The sequence below is a fragment of the Rhipicephalus sanguineus genome, chromosome 2, assembly GCF_013339695.2.
Source record: "Rhipicephalus sanguineus isolate Rsan-2018 chromosome 2, BIME_Rsan_1.4, whole genome shotgun sequence".
Classification (NCBI taxonomy): domain Eukaryota; kingdom Metazoa; phylum Arthropoda; class Arachnida; order Ixodida; family Ixodidae; genus Rhipicephalus; species Rhipicephalus sanguineus.
Window position 1 is genome coordinate 25888909 of NC_051177.1, and position 24965 is coordinate 25913873.

At 45.3% G+C, this 24965-nt stretch overlaps 1 protein-coding gene across 2 annotated transcripts in view; it reads right to left on the reverse strand.

Moving 5' to 3' along the window:
• The window catches only part of LOC119382572 (beta-alanine-activating enzyme), a 54995-nt gene extending 31291 nt beyond the window's left edge, over positions 1–23704 (reverse strand). Inside the window, exons 1-5 of one of the 2 annotated variants that reach the window (XM_049412241.1) lie at positions 23641–23704; positions 23241–23384; positions 22854–23016; positions 2006–2129; positions 509–729 (exon numbers count right to left, since the gene is read on the reverse strand). In XM_049412241.1, the coding sequence (XP_049268198.1) occupies positions 509–729; positions 2006–2129; positions 22854–23016; positions 23241–23343 (611 nt within the window). In that variant the 5' untranslated portion in view covers positions 23344–23384; positions 23641–23704. Of the gene's footprint in view, positions 1–508; positions 730–2005; positions 2130–2720; positions 2959–22853; positions 23017–23240; positions 23385–23640 lie in introns of those variants that run through there. The other variant, XM_037650332.2, reaches the window with a different exon arrangement.
• Positions 23705–24965: the final 1261 nt, after the last annotated feature.

The window sequence follows — 24965 nt, forward strand, 5'->3', positions numbered from 1 at the left end:
TACAAGTTCACTGTAGGCTTGTGCAAAACTGCAACACCACAACTAAATTTCGTTCTCTGGATGGTTTGGGGCCCTTTAATAGTGCCGTGAAGTTTGAACATGAAGTTTGACCATGAGTCATGTCCATTATATTGCTAACAAGGCCAAGACTTACACATCAAACATAAAATGCCCACACAAATGCCTTGAACAAGCCTTGATCGCTCATGATAAGCAGTAAATTGAATGTGGCTGCTAAGCTGTTTAATGAAAAACAGAAAATTTCTGACAGTGCACAAACCTGTTTTTGCTTTCATGGCCAACCTAAAAGCCAGCCAAAAAGTTATATGCAGTGTGACATGACGAAAAACACTTTGATGCTCACCAAAGTGTTGAAACAGATGCCCATGAACATGGACTGAAGTTTTTGTTGCCAATGGAAAATAATGCTTGTAGCAGCTAAGTTAGCAAAATATTTGTCCTGTGTATACATGAAACATGAACAACCAGATAGTAAGCACATAATTACCGTAAGTGTTGGACATTCAGCAAGGCACACTCGTGTGGAACCCTGACCACTTTTGGTTCACCTGTTGTTCCTGATGTGAACATAGTGTAAGCCATCTGTGGCTCCAGCAATGTTGACTGTTCAGATTGTTTTCTTGCATTGCCACGATAGCTTGCAAATATGAATTTGCTTTCCCAAAAAGTATCGAGCACAGACCACTCATCATTCGTAGCAAGACAGTGCTGCAAAGGCAACAGAAAAAATTTCTGTAGCAATAATCAACTCTGATGACCCTTTTAAAGTGGGTAAAACCCATATAGAAATCAAGTTACATGTTATCAAGGCAAAAGTACTACACTAATGAGCAAATGTATATGGACCACAGACTCGCCAAAATGGTATTTGTGCTGTAAATGCAAAAACTGAAATCAATGAGTGCACTGGAAGCCCATGTTCATCTCGTTTATATCACACGGGAACATACAAATTGTCAAAATGAACGCAACAAATATAATTCTCCTGTTAGAAAATTTTCAGTTTCACTAAGGTCAGTCTACATTGCAAAAGATTGGCTCAACTGAAGTTCACATCTTTCTACAGAGCACCAAAGTGTGCTTCAACTCAATATGTAGCAGTGTTCGGTTTACATGGTTTCATCATCACAGATGCTAGCAGGCTTGGGAACATCTGTGCAACAGACACATACAGTTGAAACTCAATTTAACGAAGTGTTGGCTGTGCTCGAATTATTTCGTTAAATTGGAAAGTATATAAAACCAAGAAAGACATTTTTCGGCCATTCACAAACTAAATTTGTAAGACAGTGACACCCAAAAACTACCACAGTATTGCTTTTGCCGCCAGCCCACCCGGACATAGAGGCCCCCACGTGTGGGCGATGCGAGCCAAGTAGACGGTCATGTGGAGCTATCACAGGCTATTCAAATGCAAAGACATGTAGAACACAGGTAGTGATTGTGTGGGCAGGCCGAGCGACAAAGTTGGGAGGAGACTATCAGTGCTATCTGTTGCATAAATGAAAGCAAACACTGCTGCCTTTAGCACCATTCGATACATAACAGCGCTACCGACTGTCGAGTCCGTTGTTCTCTGCATGGGCCGTGAGTGCAGCTTCGTAATCCCCACAGTAAAAATAAAGCTAGGGTGGCGACTAGGGCGCCTAGATGCTTTAACGCGATGTTGTTAAAGTGCACTCGAAGAAAAATCTGTCTCTGTCAAAATTAGAAGGAAATCACTGCCTTTTTAATCAGTTCTTTCAGGAAGAAGTTTGTTAAACCGGGTTTGGTGATGCCAATTCAAGATGATGACAACATTGAAACCTATAAGTATTTGTCGGGGGAATGTAAATTTCTTCGTTAGATTTGGAGCTTCGTGAAATAGGGTTTCGTTAGATCGAGTTTTAGCAGTACTACATGTACAAAGGTACAATACACAGCTACTTCAAACTGAAATCTTCGCATGCCAAGATGGGAAAGGCAAGAAAATGGCACACCGTACCTGATCATACAACGATTTCATTGCTACTAAATAAACTGGAGTTTTTGTATCCACCAGTGCCTTAATGTGCTTTTCAGGACATTCGGGCCTCAGGAATGCGAAAGCACAGGAAGCCTTCAGTACCCTGTCGGTGAAAAAAAAAAATAAATATAAAGGTAATTCTCACGTGCAAAGAGTGTAAAATGGAGGTTTTTGGGGAGCATTGGGGGAGCAGAGGCCTCAACGCATGTCCCCCAGGGGCTAGGGCCAATGATGAAGGGCTGGTGTCCTCTTTATTTGCCGGAGGAGGGATTTCTGCAGGCCCTTTTCGTCTCGGCAGGCCCTTTTGGTTCGCCAATGCAAGCGCCAATAATATCGCTCCGCGTACAGTGTAGAAACGCGAACGCCGATGTGCTCGCCATGCAACCCCCAAAAGCAATTCATCTTGACCAACATAACTCGGTCACCCGCATACTATATCACTCGATGGTGAGTCTCTGCTGTCATAGGTTGGAGCCCCGGTTAAACGCGACGTGACACCGAAGTTGGCCGTTCGAGTGATGACAATCAAGTAACTTTTACTCTAACTTCTCACAAGTTCCACAGCGAATTCGAGGTTTTTGATGCAATGTAAGTTGTCATCAGTGCTTTGATTATAATCTGATACCGAGCAAGCTATTGCACACCGCCGGTATTCAGCCCTGGCCTACGAAAACTGTCGACACTACAGGCATACCCTAGAACGAGATCCACGGTGTTGGTTGTTGTCTCACACAGACACGCTACGGTAGCCCGTGATACACCGTGGCTGTTGATCGATGCAGAAATCTCATCAGAGCGTCGCGACAGCTCCGAATACGTCAGAATGGTCTTATTGCTGCCATCGTCGTACACCACAGCAGTCCTCGATGGATACAGTTCAACGGTTGCATCGACACAACCATGCAATGTCGACATGTTCTGATCCACGGAGGCAGGATTGGTAGGATCATTCTTGAGTCACTTGCAGACGCTGGGTAGGCATGCTGCTTCAAGTAGCCTCCGCGAAAGGGAAGCAAGTGCTGTGCCATGTAAAAGGCTATGCATTATAACTTTTTGTATTCGCTTGTGAAAGCCGCGTCAACGTTGGCCATGTGCATGAAAATTAAGGTCATGTGATCAAAACAACCAACCATCAAACAACGAGGAGAAAATGCCATGATGATGATAATCGTGCTGTTGACGAGATCATAGAGTTTGGGTGAGGTTGGGGGCACGCAGGCACGTCTACGCGTCTACTCTACTGCTGAAGTCCACGACATGTTCACGACCTTGTTTGTCGTGGTTTGGGCATATCTGCTTACAAAACTGCGATTTGCTGGTTGTTTGATGGTTTGAGCACGGCCGCTGGTTTGAGTCACAGTTTTTTTTTTATTATTATTATTATTTCGTTGTAAACAACTTGGTTTGTTCGCGACCACTTCAACGGAACTTAAGCGGTTTGGGTAGTTTGTGCCAGAAGGGACGTCAGAAACGTTTACAAGAAAAACAAAAAAAAAAAACCCGAGAAAACTTGTATGTCCACCGCTTTTCACGCGATACCCCTCGTTTGCATGCGGCACTGCTCAGCATCAGCTGAAATATTTGTTTGGTGGGTTCAACCATACTTTATGTACGTTCGTGGGCAAAACTGAAAATTTTCAGAGAAGCCCGCCAAGCCAGTGGCCAGCATGAACGAATCGTGCCAGACGTCGTACTCAATCAGGATCAGGGATGCCAACCTAAGTCAGCGTTTTATCCCTAGATTTACCCCTAAAAATATCCTAGATTGACTGTTTAATGACATCATTCAGGTTAATTCACCTTTAACAAGGTATAGGGAGTATGCACTGAAACTGAGCCGCAATGTGGCGCTGCGGTGCCCCGAGCTGGGCGCCATTTTTGCGGTTCTTGTGCAGCAGCCGACCCACGCTTGCTACTGTGTGTACGCGCTAGGTGTTGTGTGGTGTTTCCTTGACTTCCGTGTACTCGCGTGTTTCATTAACGATAGTACGGCGTTGGAACTGTCCCCTACCACTGCGTGTTGCATGGACTTGTAAAAGTGCCCAAGCCGCAGGACGTTGTTGCGCGTCGAGCTGCGTCAATCGGCTATGGTGAACTGCGCTGTTTACGGTTGCTCCAACCGCACAAAAACAGCCCCAACGACGAGAACTTTCAACGGGTAGGGTTCTATGTCGTGCCGAAAGTTATATCAGGACAGTGTGCGAAGACAACGGAGCTGTCGTCAAAGCGGAGAGCTCTATGGCTGAGCAGAATTCGTCGCGAAGACCTGGACGAATCGGCGACGCACTACCGCGTTTGCGGGGCGCATTTCATCACAGGTGAGCGCGGCAGCAGCATAAAATGCGTCTCCTCGGCGTTATAATTTACGTACAGCACTGCAGGCTGTGTACGTTCCATTTCAGGAAGACCAGCTTATTCGATGGATGAGGCCAATCCCGACTGTGCGCCGAACTTCAATCTCGGCTACAAGTCCACAACGCACGCTAAAAGAAGCGCGAGCAACAGCCTACCTTTGAAACAACGACGATGTTGCCATCACGAAGAGTTTTCACCCTTGGTGGCTCCACGAGGCCGCTTGTGACATAATTGTGAGCCTCCAAGGATTTGTAGCTCTTAAGCTGCTCCCGCGTCACGAAACTTGTCCCGTGAACAAGATAATCGTTGATATCCGCACGGTCTACGCTGGGATAGCAACCAACATCGTTCGTGAACTGGTCATCAGAAAGCGCGAAGGGGTCGTCGCTACCGCATTTTGCGACTTCGATGTGGTATCTCCTGCGCTCGGGATCAGACAGCGACTTGGCGTAGTCGCTGAGCAGCATCTTTTCACTGCAGCAACACGGCGATCGCTTGCCAGGCAAATGACTAGATCCGTGCAACACGCAGTGGTAGGGGACAGTTCCAACGCCGTACTATCGTTAATGAAACGCGATTACACGGAAGGCAAGGAAACACCACACAACACCTAGCGCGTACACACAGCAAACACAGTAGCAAGCATGGGTCGGCTGCTGCACGAGAACCGCAAAAAATGGCGCCCAGCTCGGGGCACCGCAGCGCCACATTGCGGCTCAGTTTCAGTGCATACTCCCTATAAGGATTGTTCGATTTTGTGGCCCAATCAATCTGAATCCTATTTGAACTAAAATGCATCGTATTAACAGCCACTGAAGGTCTTTTTTCTGCATTTTCTGTGAAATAATTGCACATAAAGGGCTTGCAGATGGCGCCATTTGCTACAGAGACAGAAAGATTTGTCAAGTTCACTTTCCCACTAATTGAAGGCATAAATGTGATCGTTCAGTTCAATCGCAAGTCTGTAACCCCTTTTTTGTACTTGCAACTTACGAGGCGGCAGTCAATTTCTAATTTTCCACATTTGAAATCAGCGTTGCGTGATTAGCACTAGATATACAAGGCCCTTTTTTTTACTGGATCATAGTCATCCTGTGTATTTTTGATCAGCTTCACATATGGCCAAATATTTCTGCCACTATTTTTGTACTTATCAAAACAGCGCGACAGAAAGACTGAAAACACAAGAACGGTCTTTTTGTCTTTCCGTCACTCCGTTTTCACATATTAACGAATCCGTACCAACTCGCCCAATTATCAGCCCTACTTTCGATCTCCTATCCATTAAGGTCTCCTGGTCCAGAAGTTACCTGTTAGACATGAAGACATTGCACGAAGTCACGCGACGACCGTGAACTTAGCACGTTTCCATGTGCACTAAAAGACGAAATTTCTCATTGTTTCACAGAGCAGTAATCACTCAGGGCGCTCATAATGATACGCGCGTGCATGCTAAGCACTTTATGACAACAAAGTTTCATTTCCCCCCATTATCCAGCATATAATAATCTCACACCATAGGACTGCTATCGCCTTCATTCGGCCCAGCTCTCTAAAATGCAAAACAGCAAATAACGAAAACTATTGTCTTTTACAGCCTTTCTAGCTGAATAAGCCTGATTACTCAGAAACGCCCGTTATTAGGCCATGTAATGTAACGTTTCCAGAGCCTTACAAAAATCCCTAGATTCAGTAAAAAGACGCCAAATTCCTGAAACAGACAGAAAACCCCTAGATCTAGGGATAAATCCCTAGGGTTGGCATCACTGAATCATCCTAGTGCCTTTCGTCCATGCTTTGGTCGACAGAAATAATTGCAACTGTTATGCAGCATTGCCATCGGCGGCAGAAGCACAGTTGTTAGAGGTGTGCGAATATTCGGTACTCGAATAGCATATTCGAACTACCGAATAATTTTCGTATAATCAGCACCGACAAAAAACCCCCAAGGAACAACACGTTGGAAGAGCGAATGATCATTTTTGCTGTTCCACTCTCATCATCATGAGATTCATGATGTTCATTCATGAAATATTATTTAACCTTTAGGTCTTAGTGTTACTTTAAAGCTGGTGACAAAACAACTTGAATACGGAAGTAACTGCTGCATCCACCCTACAGTTAAAAAAAATGCCTCGAATGCTTTAGTCACATACTAAAGTATGTATGCAATCTTACCTCAGGTTACATAATTGCAAATATTTTGTTGGTTAAACGCAACACTAATGTTACTTTCTTAAAGTTTGTGAATATTTGTTTCAAAGAAAAAGCTGTAGAATTCTAGGCCAGTCTTGAAAATGGTTGCTGTACTATTTGGAAACTGTTCAAACAGTATTCGATTCGGTTCTAAATTTCACTATTCGCACATCCCTAACAATTGGAGATCTTGAGCTGCGAAGCGTATATGCAGTACCGGTCCCAATGAAGTACCGGTCATGGGTAACAGGTGACATCTGATGCATGCACCGTAGATGGTCTCGTGTACTGGACAGAAGCTTTTTCAGACAGGCCCACACTGCTCGTCTTACATGTGGGAAGGCATTGTTACGTAACAATCTCTCAAGGTCCCATCTTAGTCCGCAGCTTGACTCCATGTTGCTGCAGCATACTTTAGGGACAACATTCATACGTATTGGACGTTTACACATTCTACATCTGAGCACAACTAATAATTAAGCTGAGGAGACCCCAGTCCTGATCTATAAATACAGCATTCAAAGAGAAGCTAGGTAGTGGCCAGAAACGTGCCACATTGTGCAAGGTTCTCGTGCCCAGCTTACACACTACTGTTACTCAATTTAGCTAACTGTCACCTTCAGCTACAATAAATTATTCACACACATGCAGACACACTTACCTGCACAGCCAAAAACGCAGTTGCTTCAATGAAAACTTCAGGCGTGTGTGGTTGTTTACAACACAAGGGAGACTAGGGACAGGAGAAACAGGCTGGCTATGTTTGTTTATTCATTCTTGTCAAGTAGTAACGTATTGCTAAAATTTCAATTGCATCAGCCCCTGCCCATGTGCCTGCTGCAACTAATGGCCCCCCGAAAGGATCAATATTTTTTACCTAGTAGACACGTTTAATTCTAGGATACAACAAGCTAATTACAGATGAGTGACCTGCAATGCAACGCTCCCTCCACCACTTTCTCATGGCCAAGCTACAAACTACGTTCGAGTAATCAAATGGTCCACAGACACAATTATAAGCCATCATTTAGTTCTATATATAGCTACATCCAGTAGTGCCAACCGTTTCAAACATTCACTAGCTGTCCAATTTTCCCATGCAGCAAATATAGTCGAAATATGGCCTTTTCAATATATTTACTCAACATGGTTCTCCCTCTCCACCTTTGTTACAGTGCACTAACTGGATTGGCAGTTTCAACTGAAGGCACAAGTGTAAAATACTCGTTATACTTACAAACTGCACAGCCTAGCTCTGTAGGTCTCCAAGCGATTAAGCACACAGGAAGCCAAGGTAGAGAGTGAAACAATTTATTAACAATTCAGCACGATTTGTACAATGACTTATGAACACCTAAATTTGAAGATGGCACACTAAAAAGAAAGAAAAACTAGAGTTCTTTGCCACATAAATAAAAGCAATACACAACTTGTAAGGTCCATCACTTCTGCTTTGAAGTCATTAATGCTTCCAGTAGCTTGCTTTGGAACTTGTCCACAACGCTTTTAGAACTCCCTGCCGTATTGTTGAGGTGCTTAGAAGAGCTGGATGCAGACAACTTAGAAGGCTCCGTCACAACTTGGCGGCCAGAGTTGATGTCCAGCTCATTCAGCACCTTCGTGATGGAGTCTACTTTTCTTTCAATAAATTTCAGTTCAGATGCAGCAACAGAGTCTTGGTTCATGTAGGCTGCCATCCTTAACGAAGCTCGTTTCTCCTTCAATTCTACTAATTTTGCCTCAAGGTTGTGCCTGAACGCATCTTGCGAGCCGCTGTCGGTGACATCCTCAGTCTGACTTTGCGCCATGAACGCAGAGTGAGTGGTGTCTTGTGACCAGCTGGCATCATTAGTCCTGTTCAAAGGTGAAGAGGCATCATCATAGCTAGAATGCCAGTTATCACAGTTGTCAGCTTCGTCCATAAACACAGGCTTATCAGACAGAGTATTAAAGCTGGCTACCTTGCTCTCCAACTCACTTCTCAAATTGTCTGATGGATGCTGCAAGATTCGAAGAATGTATGGAACACTGTGTAAGTGATACAACTGGATGCTGTCAAAATAAAAGACATTGTCGCTCAGACATACTTCAAGGTGAAGTTCTGGGACACACTTTTTTTCCAGCAAAGCACCATCCACACGGATACCCTTTTCAGAGAGCCTTTTTGAAACCAAGTCATCTTTCCAGCCAAAAAGCTTTGAGATACCCATAGAAGACATGTAACGTTGCCCATTCCACACGATAATGTCAGCAGTGTAACCGCCTGAGAAAGCCCACGTTTCTATGGAAGTTCCGGGTGCAGCTACTTCTGTCACAATTGTGCTTACTGCAAACTCTTCGTAAATCAAGACCTCACTAAGAGAGTACTCCATGTTGCCATCAGACATCAGCAACTCCACAACACAGGTGTCCCCCTCTTTGCTCACGACAGAGCAGCTGCATTCACCCATTCTCACTAGCTGCAAGAAGCGTTCCTTAGCTTTAGGCATCCATGCTTGTTCGTTTTTAGGCTTCACACCTGAAAGTGAAGCCTTTATAGCCTGTGCGGGAAGTTCTAAAAAGTCAGATCGCAGCCTCCTGATGTCGGCAACTTTCACAGGCATTACTGTGCCATAGTCAATGTAGAACACAAACACTTGACGAGCCTGAACACTTTTTACAACTGCCCGATGCCATAGTGGCTGTCCGTCGTTTGTGTACAGAGCAGCACAAACAAAGCCTGGCTTCAAATCACCGATATTCACAGAGTAAAAATCCGAAGAAGCACTGTTGTAGAAGTCATCAAGCTCATTCATTAGCTCTGTTAGTTGAGTGAGGGCACCATCTGCTGTAATTAAAACATAAAACTCGGATGGAGAGAACACTTCTCCTATAGCAACAGAAAATGTCCAGCAGTGGGGTAGTTCTTGTACGGGATAAGCGTTGAACTCGTTGGCAGTGATTTGTGGAGTAGGTTGACCTGCATTCTGCATTGGATTTTGAAGACCCTCTTCCAGCATTTGCACAGTGTGTCCTCCATCACCACAGTTTTTCACAGCTGTGAAGGGAAGCGCATACAGAATGTTGCGGATGAAGTCACTTGTGCGTTGGCCATGAGCTTTGATGTGGCGATGCTCTCCAAAACGGCTTTCGTACATGTCAAGCAGCTCTGAAGCTTCTAGGCCTTCAGGAGCTTTGAGGAGAATTGACAACAATCCACACCTGAGATCGTCAGGCAGGGCAGGAACACTATTCTGCTTTTCCTTCTGGGGAAGCATCACTCTGAACATACCTCCAGAGTCTGGCATAACGCACGCCGAAGAGACTGAAGATAAAATATCTGGCAACATTTCAAGGGGGTGCTTATTCTGCTTGAAGTAAGCACTGCTTCCAATTCTTTCCTCGCACATTTCCATTAAAACTTCGATGTCAAGGCCAGTGGGATACTCGTCCAAAATGCTCCTCAAGCAAGTTGCAAAACCTTTTGGAATGCCAACAGTTAAATCACCTGTTGACGTTCCTTTGCTCACCATCTCGGGTGCAACTTGTGTCTGGTTGTCAGCAAACTCTCTGCTGACAGCTCCTCTTGCGAGTTCAATTTCACCTCGGCCAGTACTTGCTTGTACCCCAGTAGGCGTTGGCTCATATGCCACAGCACTAGGATTGAGCATGCTACACACAGCCTGCTCGTTTGGTTCACTGTTACAAATAACATCCTCTTTCTGTGGTGAAGTTATGAACGGACGACACAGTGAAGGCCTCAGAATAGGCTGACCAGGGGGAGTGCTGGCACCTTGCACAGGCAAGGTCTGTGGATGGGACGATTGAAACATGCCGCTGGTAACATGCTGCTGTGCTGTCCACTGTTGAACAAGGCTGTTACAGGGCATATAATATTGACCTTCCTTTACAGAAACTGAGTTGCTGCCCAACAATTGGCCTAAAGGGTCACCACTGCAGGGTGCATGCTGAGCAGTATTTGAAACTTCCCGACAGTTTTCACTTTGAGAAGTGAATGGCGATTCTTTGAGAATTGGTTCCCGTTTAACAAACTGGGCTGATTGAATGGGTGAATCAGCTTCAAAATGGTGTTTTGTGTCCGTATGGATGGGAGAGCTTGATGCAGTGTTGTTGAAAGAACTAGAATTTTGTAGTAATGAATAGTGGAGCCTTGACACGCCCCTGCGTTGAGCTGCGGCTGCTGAGGTCGTTGATGTAGGCGAAGTTCTGTTATTCGAATCTTGAATGCTTGGAGGTACGGCTCGCGAAACTGAAGGTTCACACGACTTCTGAGGCGCAGTGGCTGTTGTTGCACGGTCTCTCCCACCAAAGTAGCGGCCACCTCCTCGGGCCCTTGGCACATACCTCCCTCGTGCTGGTGGTCTGTGCATTGCGTGCTTGATTTTAGCTTTTGTAGAACTTGGCTTTTGCTGCTTGACCATTTGGTCAATGTGCTTGACTTCCTGCTTTATCTTAGCTTGAATTACATCCTCTCCAGTAGAGCCACGTGTTAAAGTGACAGTGTCGGAGATTTTGCTTAGAAACTGACGAACATTTACACAACCAAAATTTTCAAACGGCACGGGATGGCCTTCTTGAGACTTGTACTCCCTTGTGAATTCGGGAATTGTCATGGGCCCTCTATGTGCAATGAGCAATGAAGTGATAATACACTTCAGTGAATCAAGATCATCTGCCATTTTCTCTTAGCAAAAGCGTGTATCTACACAGTTTTGAATGAAACAACTGAAGAAACTAATCTAAAAATGCTTAGAACAAGTTAACTGCTGAGCAACATCAACTCCTGCTTAGTGGAAAAGCAGGCTTGTTCGACATAGAGTCAGCGTATGCAGCTGAAGGCACGGCAGTCGACACTGGTGAAGTTGACTTTGGGCATGACACTGACGTTCGCTTGCTGGACGGGCGAGTGCACCTTGATCTGACGGAGGTGGGTGTCCCGGCCGTTCTGGTGATTCGACAGCACAGCAATTTGCACAAAGAAGGTACGCACAGGGTGGCCAGCTGCGTCGCGTGTCGCAATATGCACCCAGCCTGTAGGTTCCGTCAAGTCCACAGCCTCCAGCTCCTGTAGGTCGTGGAAACTGCTGCCCACACGCACAGAAATCCTGCATGTTGAAGAGAAGGCGAATGACAACAACTCTTGCCCTTCTTGCTTGTTTTGGCCAAGTGCATTATCTACATTAAGGGGCACTCAGCATTTTGCAATTTAAAAATAAATGGCAAATACAATAAGAGTTATTTCAATTGCCATAATTAAGTTCACCAATTGTGCTGAAAACAATGCACCATTCAGATGCATTTTGTGCAATTCTCGCATCAAATTCAGTGGATGTTATAACAAACAAACGTTTCACTGCAAAACGATTATATATTCAATGGTAAAGGTGACGACAGCTAACAAAAAAATCCAGCAGATCCCACACACTGGGGAATCAATGTAATATGAAGCAGCCGGCAAACAGCTGCATACATTGCCTTTTTCGTCTTTGAGGCAAATGAAGTCATTCCTGTCGTGACATCAAGTTCACTATGTATTGCATGTTTGTCATGAATTCATGCATGTACAGTCTGGTACATAACATGTTAATGAAACATATATTCTGGTATTTACAATGCATGACCTGTCATTTATGTTCGTCACGCACTCATGTCATGCCATATAAATTTTGGTATATATCCAGTTAACAAAATGGCCTTAAGCGCACCCAGAGAGCGTCATGTAAATCATGCCGTACATGACATGCATGTCATGATTTGCAGGTTAGGACTTGTCATTTACGTTCGTCATACAGCCGCATTGCGCAATACAAATTTTGGTGTATATCAAGCTAGTGAAACAGCCACAAGTGCACCATGAGTGTGGCATGTAAGTCGTGCCATACATGACATGCATATCATTATTTTCATGTTACCACCTGTCATTTATGTTCATCATAGTCACATCACAAAATACTAATTTTGGTGTATATATCAAACTAGCAAACCAGCCGCGAGTGTGGCATGCAAATCATGCCATACATGATATGCATGTCATGATTTTCATGTTACTGCCTGACATTTATGTTCGTCATACAGAAATCTCTTGTCATACCAATTTTGGTATACATCCATAATTAAACGGCCGCGGGTGCCCAGAGACCATGTCATGTAAATCATGCTGTGACATATGTGTCATGACTTTCATGTCACCACCTGTCGTTTATGTTCTTCATACAGTGACGTCGTGGAATACCAATGTAGATGTATATCAAGCCAGCGAAACGGCCGCGAGCGTACCATGAGCATGGCACTTAGGTCCTGCCGTACATTACATGCCTCTCATGGTTTTCATGTTATGACCTGTCATTTATGTTTGTCATACAGTCATGTTATGCCATACCAATTTTGGTGTACATCCCATTAATGAAACGGCCAGGAGAGCGCGAAGTCGTAGGTGGCTAGATAGAAAGATAGCTAGGTACGATCAGTTGCAGAAGTTCGCTAAGAAATGCTTTGCATTAAAAAAAATAATTTTCTCACTGCTACCATACATACGCAGTTAAGGTTGGCAACTTTCATGTGGTGGAGGTCTGGAAAGGAGGGCTTGAGTAGAATAATGCGTAGAATATGCATTCGCCTCGAATATGCATGCTCAGTTTGGGACCCGCATCAAACTAACCTCTCAACCGCTCTGGAATCCATACAAAATCGTGCAGCTAGGTTTATTTGTTCAGACTACTCTTATCACACCAGCGTCACCAAGCTTAAGTCATTTCTTCATCTTCAAACCCTCGAGCAGCGCCGCAGGACTGCAAGATTGTGTCTTTTTCATAAGTTCTATCACCTTTTACCTCACCAGGCTGACATCGAACCCTTGCATCGTACTTCATCCCGTCATGGCCACCCAAAGGCAGTCTATCCTCCGGCAGCCCGTACTACCGCTCACATGAAATCATTCTTCGTTCACACGGCAAAGGACTGGAATCGTCTTCCTGCCGACGTTGTACACCACTCCAGCCATGCATCTTTCAAGGCATCCATCGAAACTATCATCGACTAGTTATGCCCACCCCTCATGTAATACCCCTCACGGGGCATTTGAGGTACTAATAAATAAATAAATAAATAAAAGCTGTCACATATATCTAAATCTGCTTTACTTCCTGTTAAGCAGTAAGAAAATGCAAAAAGAGTTGGAGGACACTTGAGCTTCGTCTTCAACAGTAGAATGTGATAGCGTAATCGGGACCCTTGCACATCGCCTTCAACTGTGCCGCAAGCAAAGGAATGTTTGCGCGCGTGACATTGGCCGTTTCAAACTATCCTAGAACGCCTACTGCAAGAAGAACAGCTATTTGAGCTAGAGTTGGTTAAAGTTCATTCAATACTTTCAATACACTTTCAATATGCGCCTACTGCAAGTAGAGTTGCGAAGAGCCCACTACGCCATAATTCTTCCTAGCAAATTGGCAAAGTATCCACTACACGTCCATAAGGTGCCACGCGCACCTGCACACTTTGTAATGGTGGGCAGCTTTAAACCACCCACTCGTTGCGCAATTAACATGTTTGTGCGATTTTACGATTCTGCCATGCAATACGGTCAAACACGGATACATCGAATCCACATATATAGAATTTTCGGCTACATCGAACTCACAAATTATCCCCTTGAAAATCCTTTGTAAAAGTATAGAAATTCGCACGTTTATATTGAACGGTATTTTTACCTGCCATCAGACATATAGAACGCCGCGTGAGCTGGAAGGCGCGCTTTGGCACTCGCCGCGCACCGTGACCTTCGCCACCTTCGCAGCACCGCGCCTCCGCCGAAACCCAAAACACTAGAAAAACGTGAGGGCGAGAGGGCTCGGACTGTACTCCTGTTGGGTGCGTTCTCCAACTTGTGGAACGGCTTTTTTTCTTTTCTTTTCTCTCTCTCTCATGCTTTCTCCGCGTTACCGTCGGCTCGGAGAGCAGGAACGGAGCCAGCGGCTTCCTCCCTTCGCCTTTTCTTTTTTAAAAGCAGGAATGAAGGACCCGGCGGCCTCCTCTTTTCGCCCTTTTTTTTTTTGTTGCTGTTTTGTGAGTTTTAATAAGCCAACCACAGCCCGCGCCTTCCGTATTTGCTCAGCCAACCACAGCTCGCGCCTTTCGTACATCGCTGCTGCCCTCGCAGGTCATCCGGGTAGCCATCGCCGCCATATGTTGCTTTTGGAGCTTGAAAAAACAAATCTGTAGCAACTTGGAGGAACAAGCACATATTTTACTCGGCTTAGAATACACATAACATTCAAACAGCCTTTGGAGAAAGCTTTTTTTTAACAGATCATCACCAGTTATGAACTACACTACATTTTACAAACCACGCAATTTATACAACCCGGGTAACAACATATGAAATAGATGAAAAAAGTTTTTCCGACTAGGTTCACTTTACATTTGAAAATAAGAAAAGAAAAAACATCACACTTCTCAAATAATAAAAAAAACTGATTGTACAAGAATTTCAGTCACACAGCAGTAGGTCTTTGCTTTAGATAAGCAATACCATTTAGCAGACTACTGCTTTGACTTTTTGTTGGTCTGCTTATTTAGTTTTTCAGTAGGGGTGTGCGAATATTCGAAAGTTTCGAATATTCGTCGAATATTATATTCGAAATATTCGTATTTGATTCGAAAATCGTGTATTCGAAATGTTTCGAATATTCGATAACTTCGAATAATCGAAAAATTCGATTATGCGATTCGATTATCATGCAAAAAATAACCCGTCTTCCACATTTCTGCTGCCTTCGTATAGCTAAAGACGTTGCCGAGAGGAGCGATAAACATCGTAAGTACACGGAGGCACGATATCTGCCTGCGACGAGCGCCCCAATACGTATGATTTATTGCTGGTGCATCTCCGATGTGCAGCGCTGTTGGCGATCGTGTAACCGTACATTTTCAATATTATGCGGCCGTAATGTGCCGCACCAAGTTAACTATGCGGGACCACTTCTGAAGAAAGACAGTGACCCATGTGACTGGTGGCGGACTGCAGGCACCTTCAGATACCCCAGTCTGGCAGAACTTTGCCCCATGTACCTCTCTATACCAGCCACTTCTGTTCCAAGCGAGCGTGCCTTTTCAGTGGCAGGGGGGGGGGGGGTGTCTGTTACAAGGGAGCGCCTGCTGCCTGATCATGTGGAGCAACTCATATTTCTTCATGATAACATCTAGTCATTACTTTCATTGTGCCGTGACATTTGCTTGTGTTGTGATGTGCATTGTGCTAGCCTGGACATTGTGTTCTGGAGATAGCAGTGTATGTTGCGTCGCCAGTCAGGCTGTCAATGTTGTTTTTTTTTTTTTTTTCAAATAGCTACATGTTAAATAAAATATTGTTACTGTGGAGGCATTTTTCCTTTGATATTCGATATTTGATTCGATATTCGAAGGTGGATATTCGCGTTCGATTCGTATTCGAAGCATTTGATATTCGCACACCCCTACTTTTCAGGCTTACCCAGAGTTTCCTGTAGGTCAGTGTTCCCCTTTGTGGAGGGGGGGGAGCACAAAGTCTGCCCCATACCACCCATACTTTGACTTAATCGGGATTGGGGGCGCTGCGATGAACCTTCGGCCTCCCTGAAGGGGAACGAACCCTGTGTACGCCTGTAAGCACCCCACCACAATACAGCGCCTTCAGCTATCCGCTCAGCCGCGTGGGTGGCGTCGCGTCAACTGTACCGCACGCTTTTAATAGGTGATAACAAAAGCGCGCTGCACCACCGTTCGCTGCCACCTCGTGCGGGACCGCCTTAAAGAATGGGTCGCGAGCGCCGAGAAACCTTACCGCTCAGACACTAAGTCGTCAAACACGCGCGCGTACGGCGCTGCAAGTGTAGCGCCGTTGTAAGCGTAATAGTTTCGAAATGCTCCTTGATGTCGCCACCATGTGCTGTAGGACGGTCGTACGAGAGAGCCCGAATGAGCGCAGTGGTAAATGAACAAACTAAGAAAGGCTTTGTCGTGCGCACTTGAGGCACTATTTACAGCGGCACTGCATTTATTTTTTCCTTGACGGCGTCGGCGCTAGCCAGGAGATGCAAATTGGAACTTGGTGGTTAGTGCCTACTACTATTTAATGCGTAGTTATGCCGCGTTCATGGAAGGAATGTTTTAACGAGCTTAACACATGCAGCCGGAAATATTCGCTCTATCCACACGAAAAATTCTCACCTTTGCTCATTGCGGGAAAACACACAGCAGCATCAACATCAAAAACGTAGCTAGCAGAGGAACAAGCTATGCACAGTAAAGAAACTGAAAGTGAACAACCCCGCTACGCGCTACGTATGCCACTCGATAGTTTTCGCTACGCGACAGTTGACAGTAGCGCCAGAACACTCAGCCTACCAAGAAGCAGCAAGCTAGCGGAGCGGCAGCGCATTTTGGGGGGGAGGGAGGGCACATATATTTACAACCGCTCAGAGGCGATTATCACAGCACTATGGAAGCCTCCATTACAAAGGCGTTTAGAAGGACACGCTTGGGCGCGTTAATGTGTTCTGCGAACGTATCCCTGGCGCTGCTTCTAAAGTTACGTTTTCCCACGCTGAAACTGACGCGGGTTTGAAAATTCTTGCTTGTGAGGCCGTTTCGGCGCAATTCGGTGCAATTTTTGCAATTTTTATGCTTTTGGAGCAGCTTGGCGCAGGAAAACGGAATCGTATCAAAAATGTGCAATATGCGCAGCTGTCTCACCCCTGATACAGTGCAAAGTAAATACAGACAAGATGCACACAGGACTAGCGTGGCCTCCGCGATTAGCTCCGGCAATGGTGTTGCTGGAGCTAATTGCAGGGGCCATGTGCAGCTGTTCACGAGCATTGGATCATACGTCAAGCAAAGGTGGAGCCACTGTTGTGCTCACTACAAACAAAGGTGCATCGGTACATTTAAGGTTAGAAAAGATTATAATAAAAGAAGTGTACTGTAGTTTAACACTGATATAAAGACCATTAAATATGTGCACCAGTAAACGGTCCCGTGATCGCAATAAAATGCATCTTTGCTTTCTTGCTGCGTGAGGCGCCAAAAGTGACTTCAGCGAAGAAATGAAAATATAAATCCGCGTCGATTAAGAAAAACAGGGCTTGTTTTAGCAAATACAATATACAGTAAAATCTCGTTACTACGAACATCACATTAACGAATTTTTTTGAAATCCCCGCCAAAATGCCTATATTGCCAATGTAAAAACTTTCAGTACTACGAATTTCAGGATACCGAATATTTCAGATTAACGTACGTCACTTAACCCCGAAATCAACAAGATGCTTCGTTATTACAAAGTTCCGTGAATGTTTCGGTACGGAAATCACTGAAGCTTACACCTATCATCATCTGCAGCAGATATGCGCCGGAAAACCAGCTTGAACGGGTGCAGCCCCATCAGCGTCGACATCAACGCAAGCGTCACCAACCGGTCAAACTGGTCAAACCAAATCAAACAACGTCGTAGGGTTAGTCCCACTGTTGCCGCTGTTCTCACCACGTTTCCAGTTGCTGTCGTTTGGAGCTGCGAAGTTGAGATCGTGTTGTGCAGTCACTTTTCTGGCAATGAGTTCTGGCCACAGCGTTAAAAAGAAGCGAGGCGAGTTTTCGCTCAAGGAAAAAGTGGACATTCCGACTGAGCTGAATGCTGGAAAAAAGCAAGTGGACATATGCAGGGAGCGTGATATCGCGCCATCAACAGTGGCAACGATACTGAAGGATTGGGAGAAGATCGTGAAATTACATCGAGAATCGCAGCTGGCTCCCTCAAGGAAACGATTGCGAGTGGGCAACTCCCAAACCGTCGACGACGCCGTCCTCACATGGTTTAAGGATGCCAGACAACATGGTGTGCCCTTGTCAGGCCCTATCATTCAAGAAAACGCGCGACAGTTCACGGTCGCTTTGGGCACCTCTGGCTTCGACGAAGTGCCGAATGGCTCTATCGGTTCCGGCAAAGGAATGGCATCATGTGGCAAGTCGTGCGTGGGGAAGAAAAGGCGGCTGATGCCGAAAGTGCGATTGCCTGGCGGAACGAGCGCTTTCAGGAAATCGTCGATTCGTTCAGTCCAGACGACGTTTTCAACGCCGATGAAACGGCGTGCTTTTATCAGCTGTTACCTGATAAGATAATGAACTTTAAGGTGAAAAATGCAAGGGCGGAAAAAAAATCGCGTCTTCGCATGTCAGTGCTCTTCTGCTGCAACGCCACAGGCACGGAAAAACTCAAGCCTCTTGTTATTGGCAAGTGCACCAGGCCAAGCTGCTTGGAAAACCTTGTCTCGTAGCCTTGCGACTATCGGGCAAATAAGAAAGCGTGGATGACGCGGGAACTGTTAACGCAGTGGCTGCTGCAGTTCGACAACCACAATGAAGAAGAAACAAAAGAAGGTTCTTCTAATCGTTGATAACTGCTCGGCACATATGGTGAACATGCGTTTGAGCAATGTGCAGCTTGAATTTCTGCCTCCGAATTGTACGCCTTTGCTCCAACCTTTAGACCAGGGCATAATAAGATGTATGAAGGCTGAATTTCAGAAGCGACTTGTGCAGCGCCTTCTCATTAACATACGACTGAAGCTGCCCACGGAGGTCAACATCTGTCAAGCCGCAGAAATGCTGACAGGGTCGTGGTGGAACGTCAAGGCAAGCACCATTAGCAACTGCTGGCAAAAGGCAGGTCTTCTTGAGACTTCGCTCACGCCGCAAGACTGCAAGCCTACGCCACGAGACTGCGATGACGAAGCGGAGCTCGACCCAGAGCTTTGGAATGAGCTTACCGAGAAGCTCCCGGTAGACGCTGCGGTAACCTTCGAGGATTACGTAGACAGTGACTGCGCAGCAGCTACGTCCGCAGAGCTCACCTGCGAAGAAATCGCGAGTCAAGTGCGTGAGCAAGATTGCTGTAGCAGTGACGAAGACGACGCTTGAGATGCAGATTCTGGGACAACTGAAGAGACTATTTCCAGCTCGCATGTTGTGATGTTCCTTGAGAAGACCCGATCGTACCTCGGGTGCTGCAAGGATGTACCCGAAGACATCCTTAGGTAGGTTGCGGACGTGGAGGCATACATGCACCAGCGCCTGCTTTCTACTTGCCAGAAGAAGATAACCGACTTTTTTAAGCAGTAAATTGTTTCCACTCAGTGCCTAGTGTTTTCGTTCATTGTTTACGCCCCAACACGTGCACCTCCTGCAAAGGTATGTTATTTTCGCTGTTGTGTTACATTACCAACATCATTTTTCAGTACTACGATATTTCAGAATAACAAATTAAATTCGGCGGTCCCGCGAAGTTTGTTGTAACGAGATTCTACTGTACAATCTTTCCATTAGTGGGGTTATCTAAATTCGAGTTCCGGTACACGAGCCTCTAGCATTTAGTCTCCATCGAAATGCGACCGCTGCGGCCAGGATTGAACCTGTGACTTTCGGGTCAGCAGCTGAGCACCATAACCACCATACCATCGCGGCGGCTCCTGATTTGGCTGACATGCTCACTGTTGTAAGATAGTGGCTATGTAAGATAGGCCCTGTGTTAGTATTCACCTGACAGCACTTCAGGAGTTTTTCGGGGTCTGAAAAAAAAAAAAAAAAAAAAAAAGCCAGGCCTGTGTGCAAAGCGCAGCATAGTCACAGCGAAAGCTGGAAGAGCGGCATTTCTAGAGCCCGTTGTAAACTCTTGTGGTTACTAATACAAGTACACTAGCAACGTACCCACTACGCCGCAAATAATTTTTGTGAAGTTCGGAAGCACCACCACGACATTATTCGTCATTCTGCGGAGAAGCGGGGTACCATCTTTAAGGCACTTTGTGCACTTTTGTGATGCGACGGCTGATGACGAAGAATTATGGCTGAGCCCTTTGTAATGGGTTGGAAGCTTTAAACGACCCACTAGTTACGTAATTCGCATTATGTGACGCCCAGTCGTTATTTAACTCTCCCACCATGCTTTATAGCGTACGTTAAAGTGAAAAAGAGATAGAGAGAGGGAATTAACTTTATTGAGACCCTGAGGAAATGGACCATGGGAGCCTTATGGGCTTTCCATGACGACCAATAGAAGTGCACTTGCGAGGAACCCACTGCGCTATAAATCATTTTTTGTGAAGTAGGGAAGCAGTCACTATGCAATTTTTCGTCATTCTGCGGAGAACCGTGGTACCCACTAAAAACCTGTAAGGCATTATGTGCACTTTGTTGATGCTGTGGCTGATGATGATGAAAAATTATGGCAGAGCCCTTTGTAATGGGTTGGAAGCATTCAGCAACCCACTCGTGCAATTCGCATTGTGTGATGCCCTGTTACAGAATTCGCGTTGTGTGATGCCTGGCTGTTCTTCTTCTACCACACTACGTTACATATGTTAATGTGGTTCCTTCCCGACATGAAGCCTGTATAGGGTCTTTTTGCAAGGCAGTTTCAAGCACCGGCATAGCTCTGAGGTAGAATACTGGGCTCCGACGCAGAGGGCCCAGGTTCGAACCTTGTTCCATCCCGGATATTTTTTCTTATTTAGTTTTTTTTCCTATTTCGCACGATAATGGTTACGGACAACGGCGGCAGCAGCGGACAACTACGGCGCCAAGAACGGCCCTTTTTGTGATCTCAGAACAGCTTTCGCTGTAAAAGCAGTGTTTTACTACATTTACAGAACAGGTCACCTACACTCTGCTACAGTTTCACTTACAGCACCACAAAGTCCAAGCTAATTAATATCATAACACCCAAGATTGACCAGACAACTGCAAGGCAGTAAACACAGTATGCAACTTGAGGCTATACACTGATAACTTTCTTTTATATGTTCTTGCAACCCATTGACTCAGTAGTGATTCATTGCTTTAGTGTTTTATCCATGACAGGCGTTAGTGACAAGGGTAAACTCGGAAAGGTGCAAATTTACTGGATGTGAAATTGTTTGTCAGCTGCTCTGTTATAGCTTGACTTCACCGCATCTTTAGTTTTGATGCAGGACTTGCCTGCACAGCCTATCATTATAATCATGAAAACAATTGTGCAACAGAATCAAGCTTCAACTGTTGAGAGCGCAGCCGCAATCTTTGAACATGTGATTGTGCTGCCATTGAAGACATTCTTGAATAGGGATTATATGCAGTATAATGCACAAAAACAATGTCTACACTTTATAAGTTAATTATGATTTGCCAGTTATGCAACACCTTTAGGACTTTAATGTTGGTTATTTACACAGAACATTTTTTTAGCCTGAGAGTAGTGGGCAAATACACAGAATTGGCATGCATCCATTTTCCAGTGAACTGATATTCCATACTGCGCACTCCTTTTTCTTCTGTATTCTCACAACAGTAGATAACTTTTATTCATTGCAACAGCTGTTATATGTGAGCAGTCCATTACTATGGTATGCAGTGGCAAAGGTTATCTCTGCTATTCTGATGCTTGTCACAGTCACAATAGGTAACAATAGCACCTGGAGATACATATGATAGTCAGTGAATTAGTCATTTGGAATTTTGTGAACAAAGTGCAATCATATTTTATGCTTCGGCTAAACTGCAGTTGCTTAGCTATATTATCATGGTTTTACGCATGCTGAATAAAATGGTCATCCAAACACCTTCAATTCCTGTAGTTGCCAGAGAATATGAAAATGAGAATGTGAGACCCTTCTCAGTTTATCTTGATTGCATGCAGTCCACTGCAATTACGTACACGTTTTAAGCCCCGATTAGTCATAGTGCCGTCTTAAGCACCGTTTTATTCTTCATCTACCACGCACCCACCAGCCCAATCAAGCACACTGATCATAGTTTCCCGTTGATTCAAAGCAACAAACGATAAATCTGTGATGATGATGTGCTGTTGCTTGCGACGGCTGGCTAACCTGTGCATTGTGCAACAATGTTCGCAATCAAACGAAAAACTGTGGTGCAACTTGGTGCAACGTGCACATACATATAATGAAAGAAATTAATGTGTAGCATGCTGTAACGTGTACAAACTGGTTTCTGACAATCTTAACGGGGATCAGTTCACGGGCAGTTAAAAAGGAAACGCCAGCGTGTCTCGCTTCTTTACACAATGAAACCAATATGTCGCCGAGTGGAAGAAAATAGTGAGAACTGCACAAGCATTGCGGTATGCGGTTACCCATTACGAAACTTTGAAAGGCGTTACCTCTTCGGTGTACTCTGTTCGCTTATCATAAACCCTTGCTCGAGTAACAATGACTGCAGACAGAGCGCCTTATAAAAGTACGCGTACCTGTTAGGTGTGTAGCTCTCGTCGAGCTTATAGTCGGCGTAAATGCATATCCCCTGGATGGTCGTCTTGCGACGGAACTGAATGTTGACTAGATGCGGCTGAGGCCCATCGGATTGCCAGTACGTGTCGAGGCAGTTGTCACGCAGCTGATCAACACCGAATCCTGCAAAAGCACCCAAAATCACGCAAGACGCCTCAGAACACCAAAACTGCTGATACAACCGCATGTTGCCGAGGCACGAGGGACGCAAGAAAACGAGACGCGCCACGAACGCGCCCGCCCAAAGGCTCATTCGCGACGACGCCGAGTTGGAATGGTTTCCTCACGGCCCTGCGCCCCGAAATGTTTAGACACGTGTCAGTACGCTGAATGGCTTCGTGGCTTACCTGGCTTGCAAGACGACAGTGACCACACGGCCTGCGCTCCAACTTCCCTGACTTTGCCTTCCCGTTCCAAGCTCAAAGAATCGCGGACATAGCCAGTGTTCATGGCAGCACGGGATTCAGACGTAGCGAAGTACTCGCACGCACCTACGAATAGTTGAAAAGGAAAATGAGCAAATTTACGAGCGTGCGCGCATGAAAGGTCAATGTCGCAATTTAATAGTACTGTACAAAGCCATTTACGTGACGTGCTAGAGCGAGGCCTTGCGTGCAGGACAGCCGCCCTAAATTTAAGTTAAACAGAATGCTGGACCGACAACGCTGCTATCTTGAAAGTGGCACAGTTTAGAGCACACGCAGGCGCGAAGAGAAAGCAGCACGAATCATTTAAGTCGACACCTACAGATGCAGCCATCAACGGCACCGCTGCCTCGTAACGTGAAACTGCTCGCGCGCGCTGTCACCTTTTAAATGATGATGATAGGAATGATAGTCTGTGGCCACCCTACTGTGGCGCCCCGCGTTGTATGATATCATGTATGACATAGTAACAGCCGTAACAGCACGTAACAGCTCTAGCACACTATAACCTAAAACCTCAGTATGACTAAAGTGCCCAAAATATACTTATAGTGTGTTGGGAAGGGTTACCTGCCCTGCTCTGTGAAACCATGACAAAGGCACAAAGGCAATCTACGACAGAAGTTTGCTCTGGTTGCTCCACGGAACAGCAGCGGATATGCGACTAGGGCCTCTTTTTCTTTTTCCTAGCTTAATAATGTTCGTCTTTCTACCACTAAAGAAACGTTCACGCTAATGAACACGATCCAGTTAATGTAGATGTAGATCCTGTACTGCTGGCTCACACTCACTCAAGGGGATTGGCCAAGAATCGGGTAGCTTTGAAGAAATATTTAAAATCTAGAAATCAGAATGATTTCTTATTTTGTATAATAAGAAATTTTTTACAAGTTAATTTTGCGAGAATAGTAATTAAAAAAAAGGAAATGGGTTAATGTTCTCTAAAACACGCTCGTTCGTTCTTGTTTCCCTCAGCACGCGCCATGTCGGCATGATTTCGGATCGACACCTGATTCATCTTTATCATTGAGTTGCCAAAGATGACGCCAGTTTAATCATTGGCAGGGCACTCGAGCGTTCACTCGCGAAATCTATTTTACTTTGCAATTTATTTCATCGCGTTCCATTTGTTCGATTGCTACATAAAAGAAAAAAAATCTAGGGACTTTAGTTTGAGCTGTTCTTCAGGCTTCGAACAGGACAGCGCAGTCTCCCACTGCTCCGGTGTTCGTGTTTATGGGATCAATGCAACCAGTGGTAGGTATTCTCTGATGCAACGTGGTAAAGCGTTGGGTGTTCCTCGCGTAGCGGGCATTTGTCATATGCCGGCGGATAGATTCGGAGTGGTGCACTTTCTACAGCGATTGGCTGGTTTGTGGAACTTGCGCAATAGCGGTCGTGGAATTTGATGACAATCAAGAGTGACTGGGCATTTCATTTCACTCGACAGCATGCACACACATCAATATGCTCCATGTGTCGGTGAAACAGCTGCGCAAACCTGGATATGGCTAACGCCTTGTCAAAACTACAGAGAAGCAACGTTCGGTTGTTGCAACGCAGTCTCTCAAACGTTTCCAACACGGCCTAGCCTTCTTGTACCACAGTTGAAAATTTGTTAATGTAGTTATCCAAGAGATCATGCAA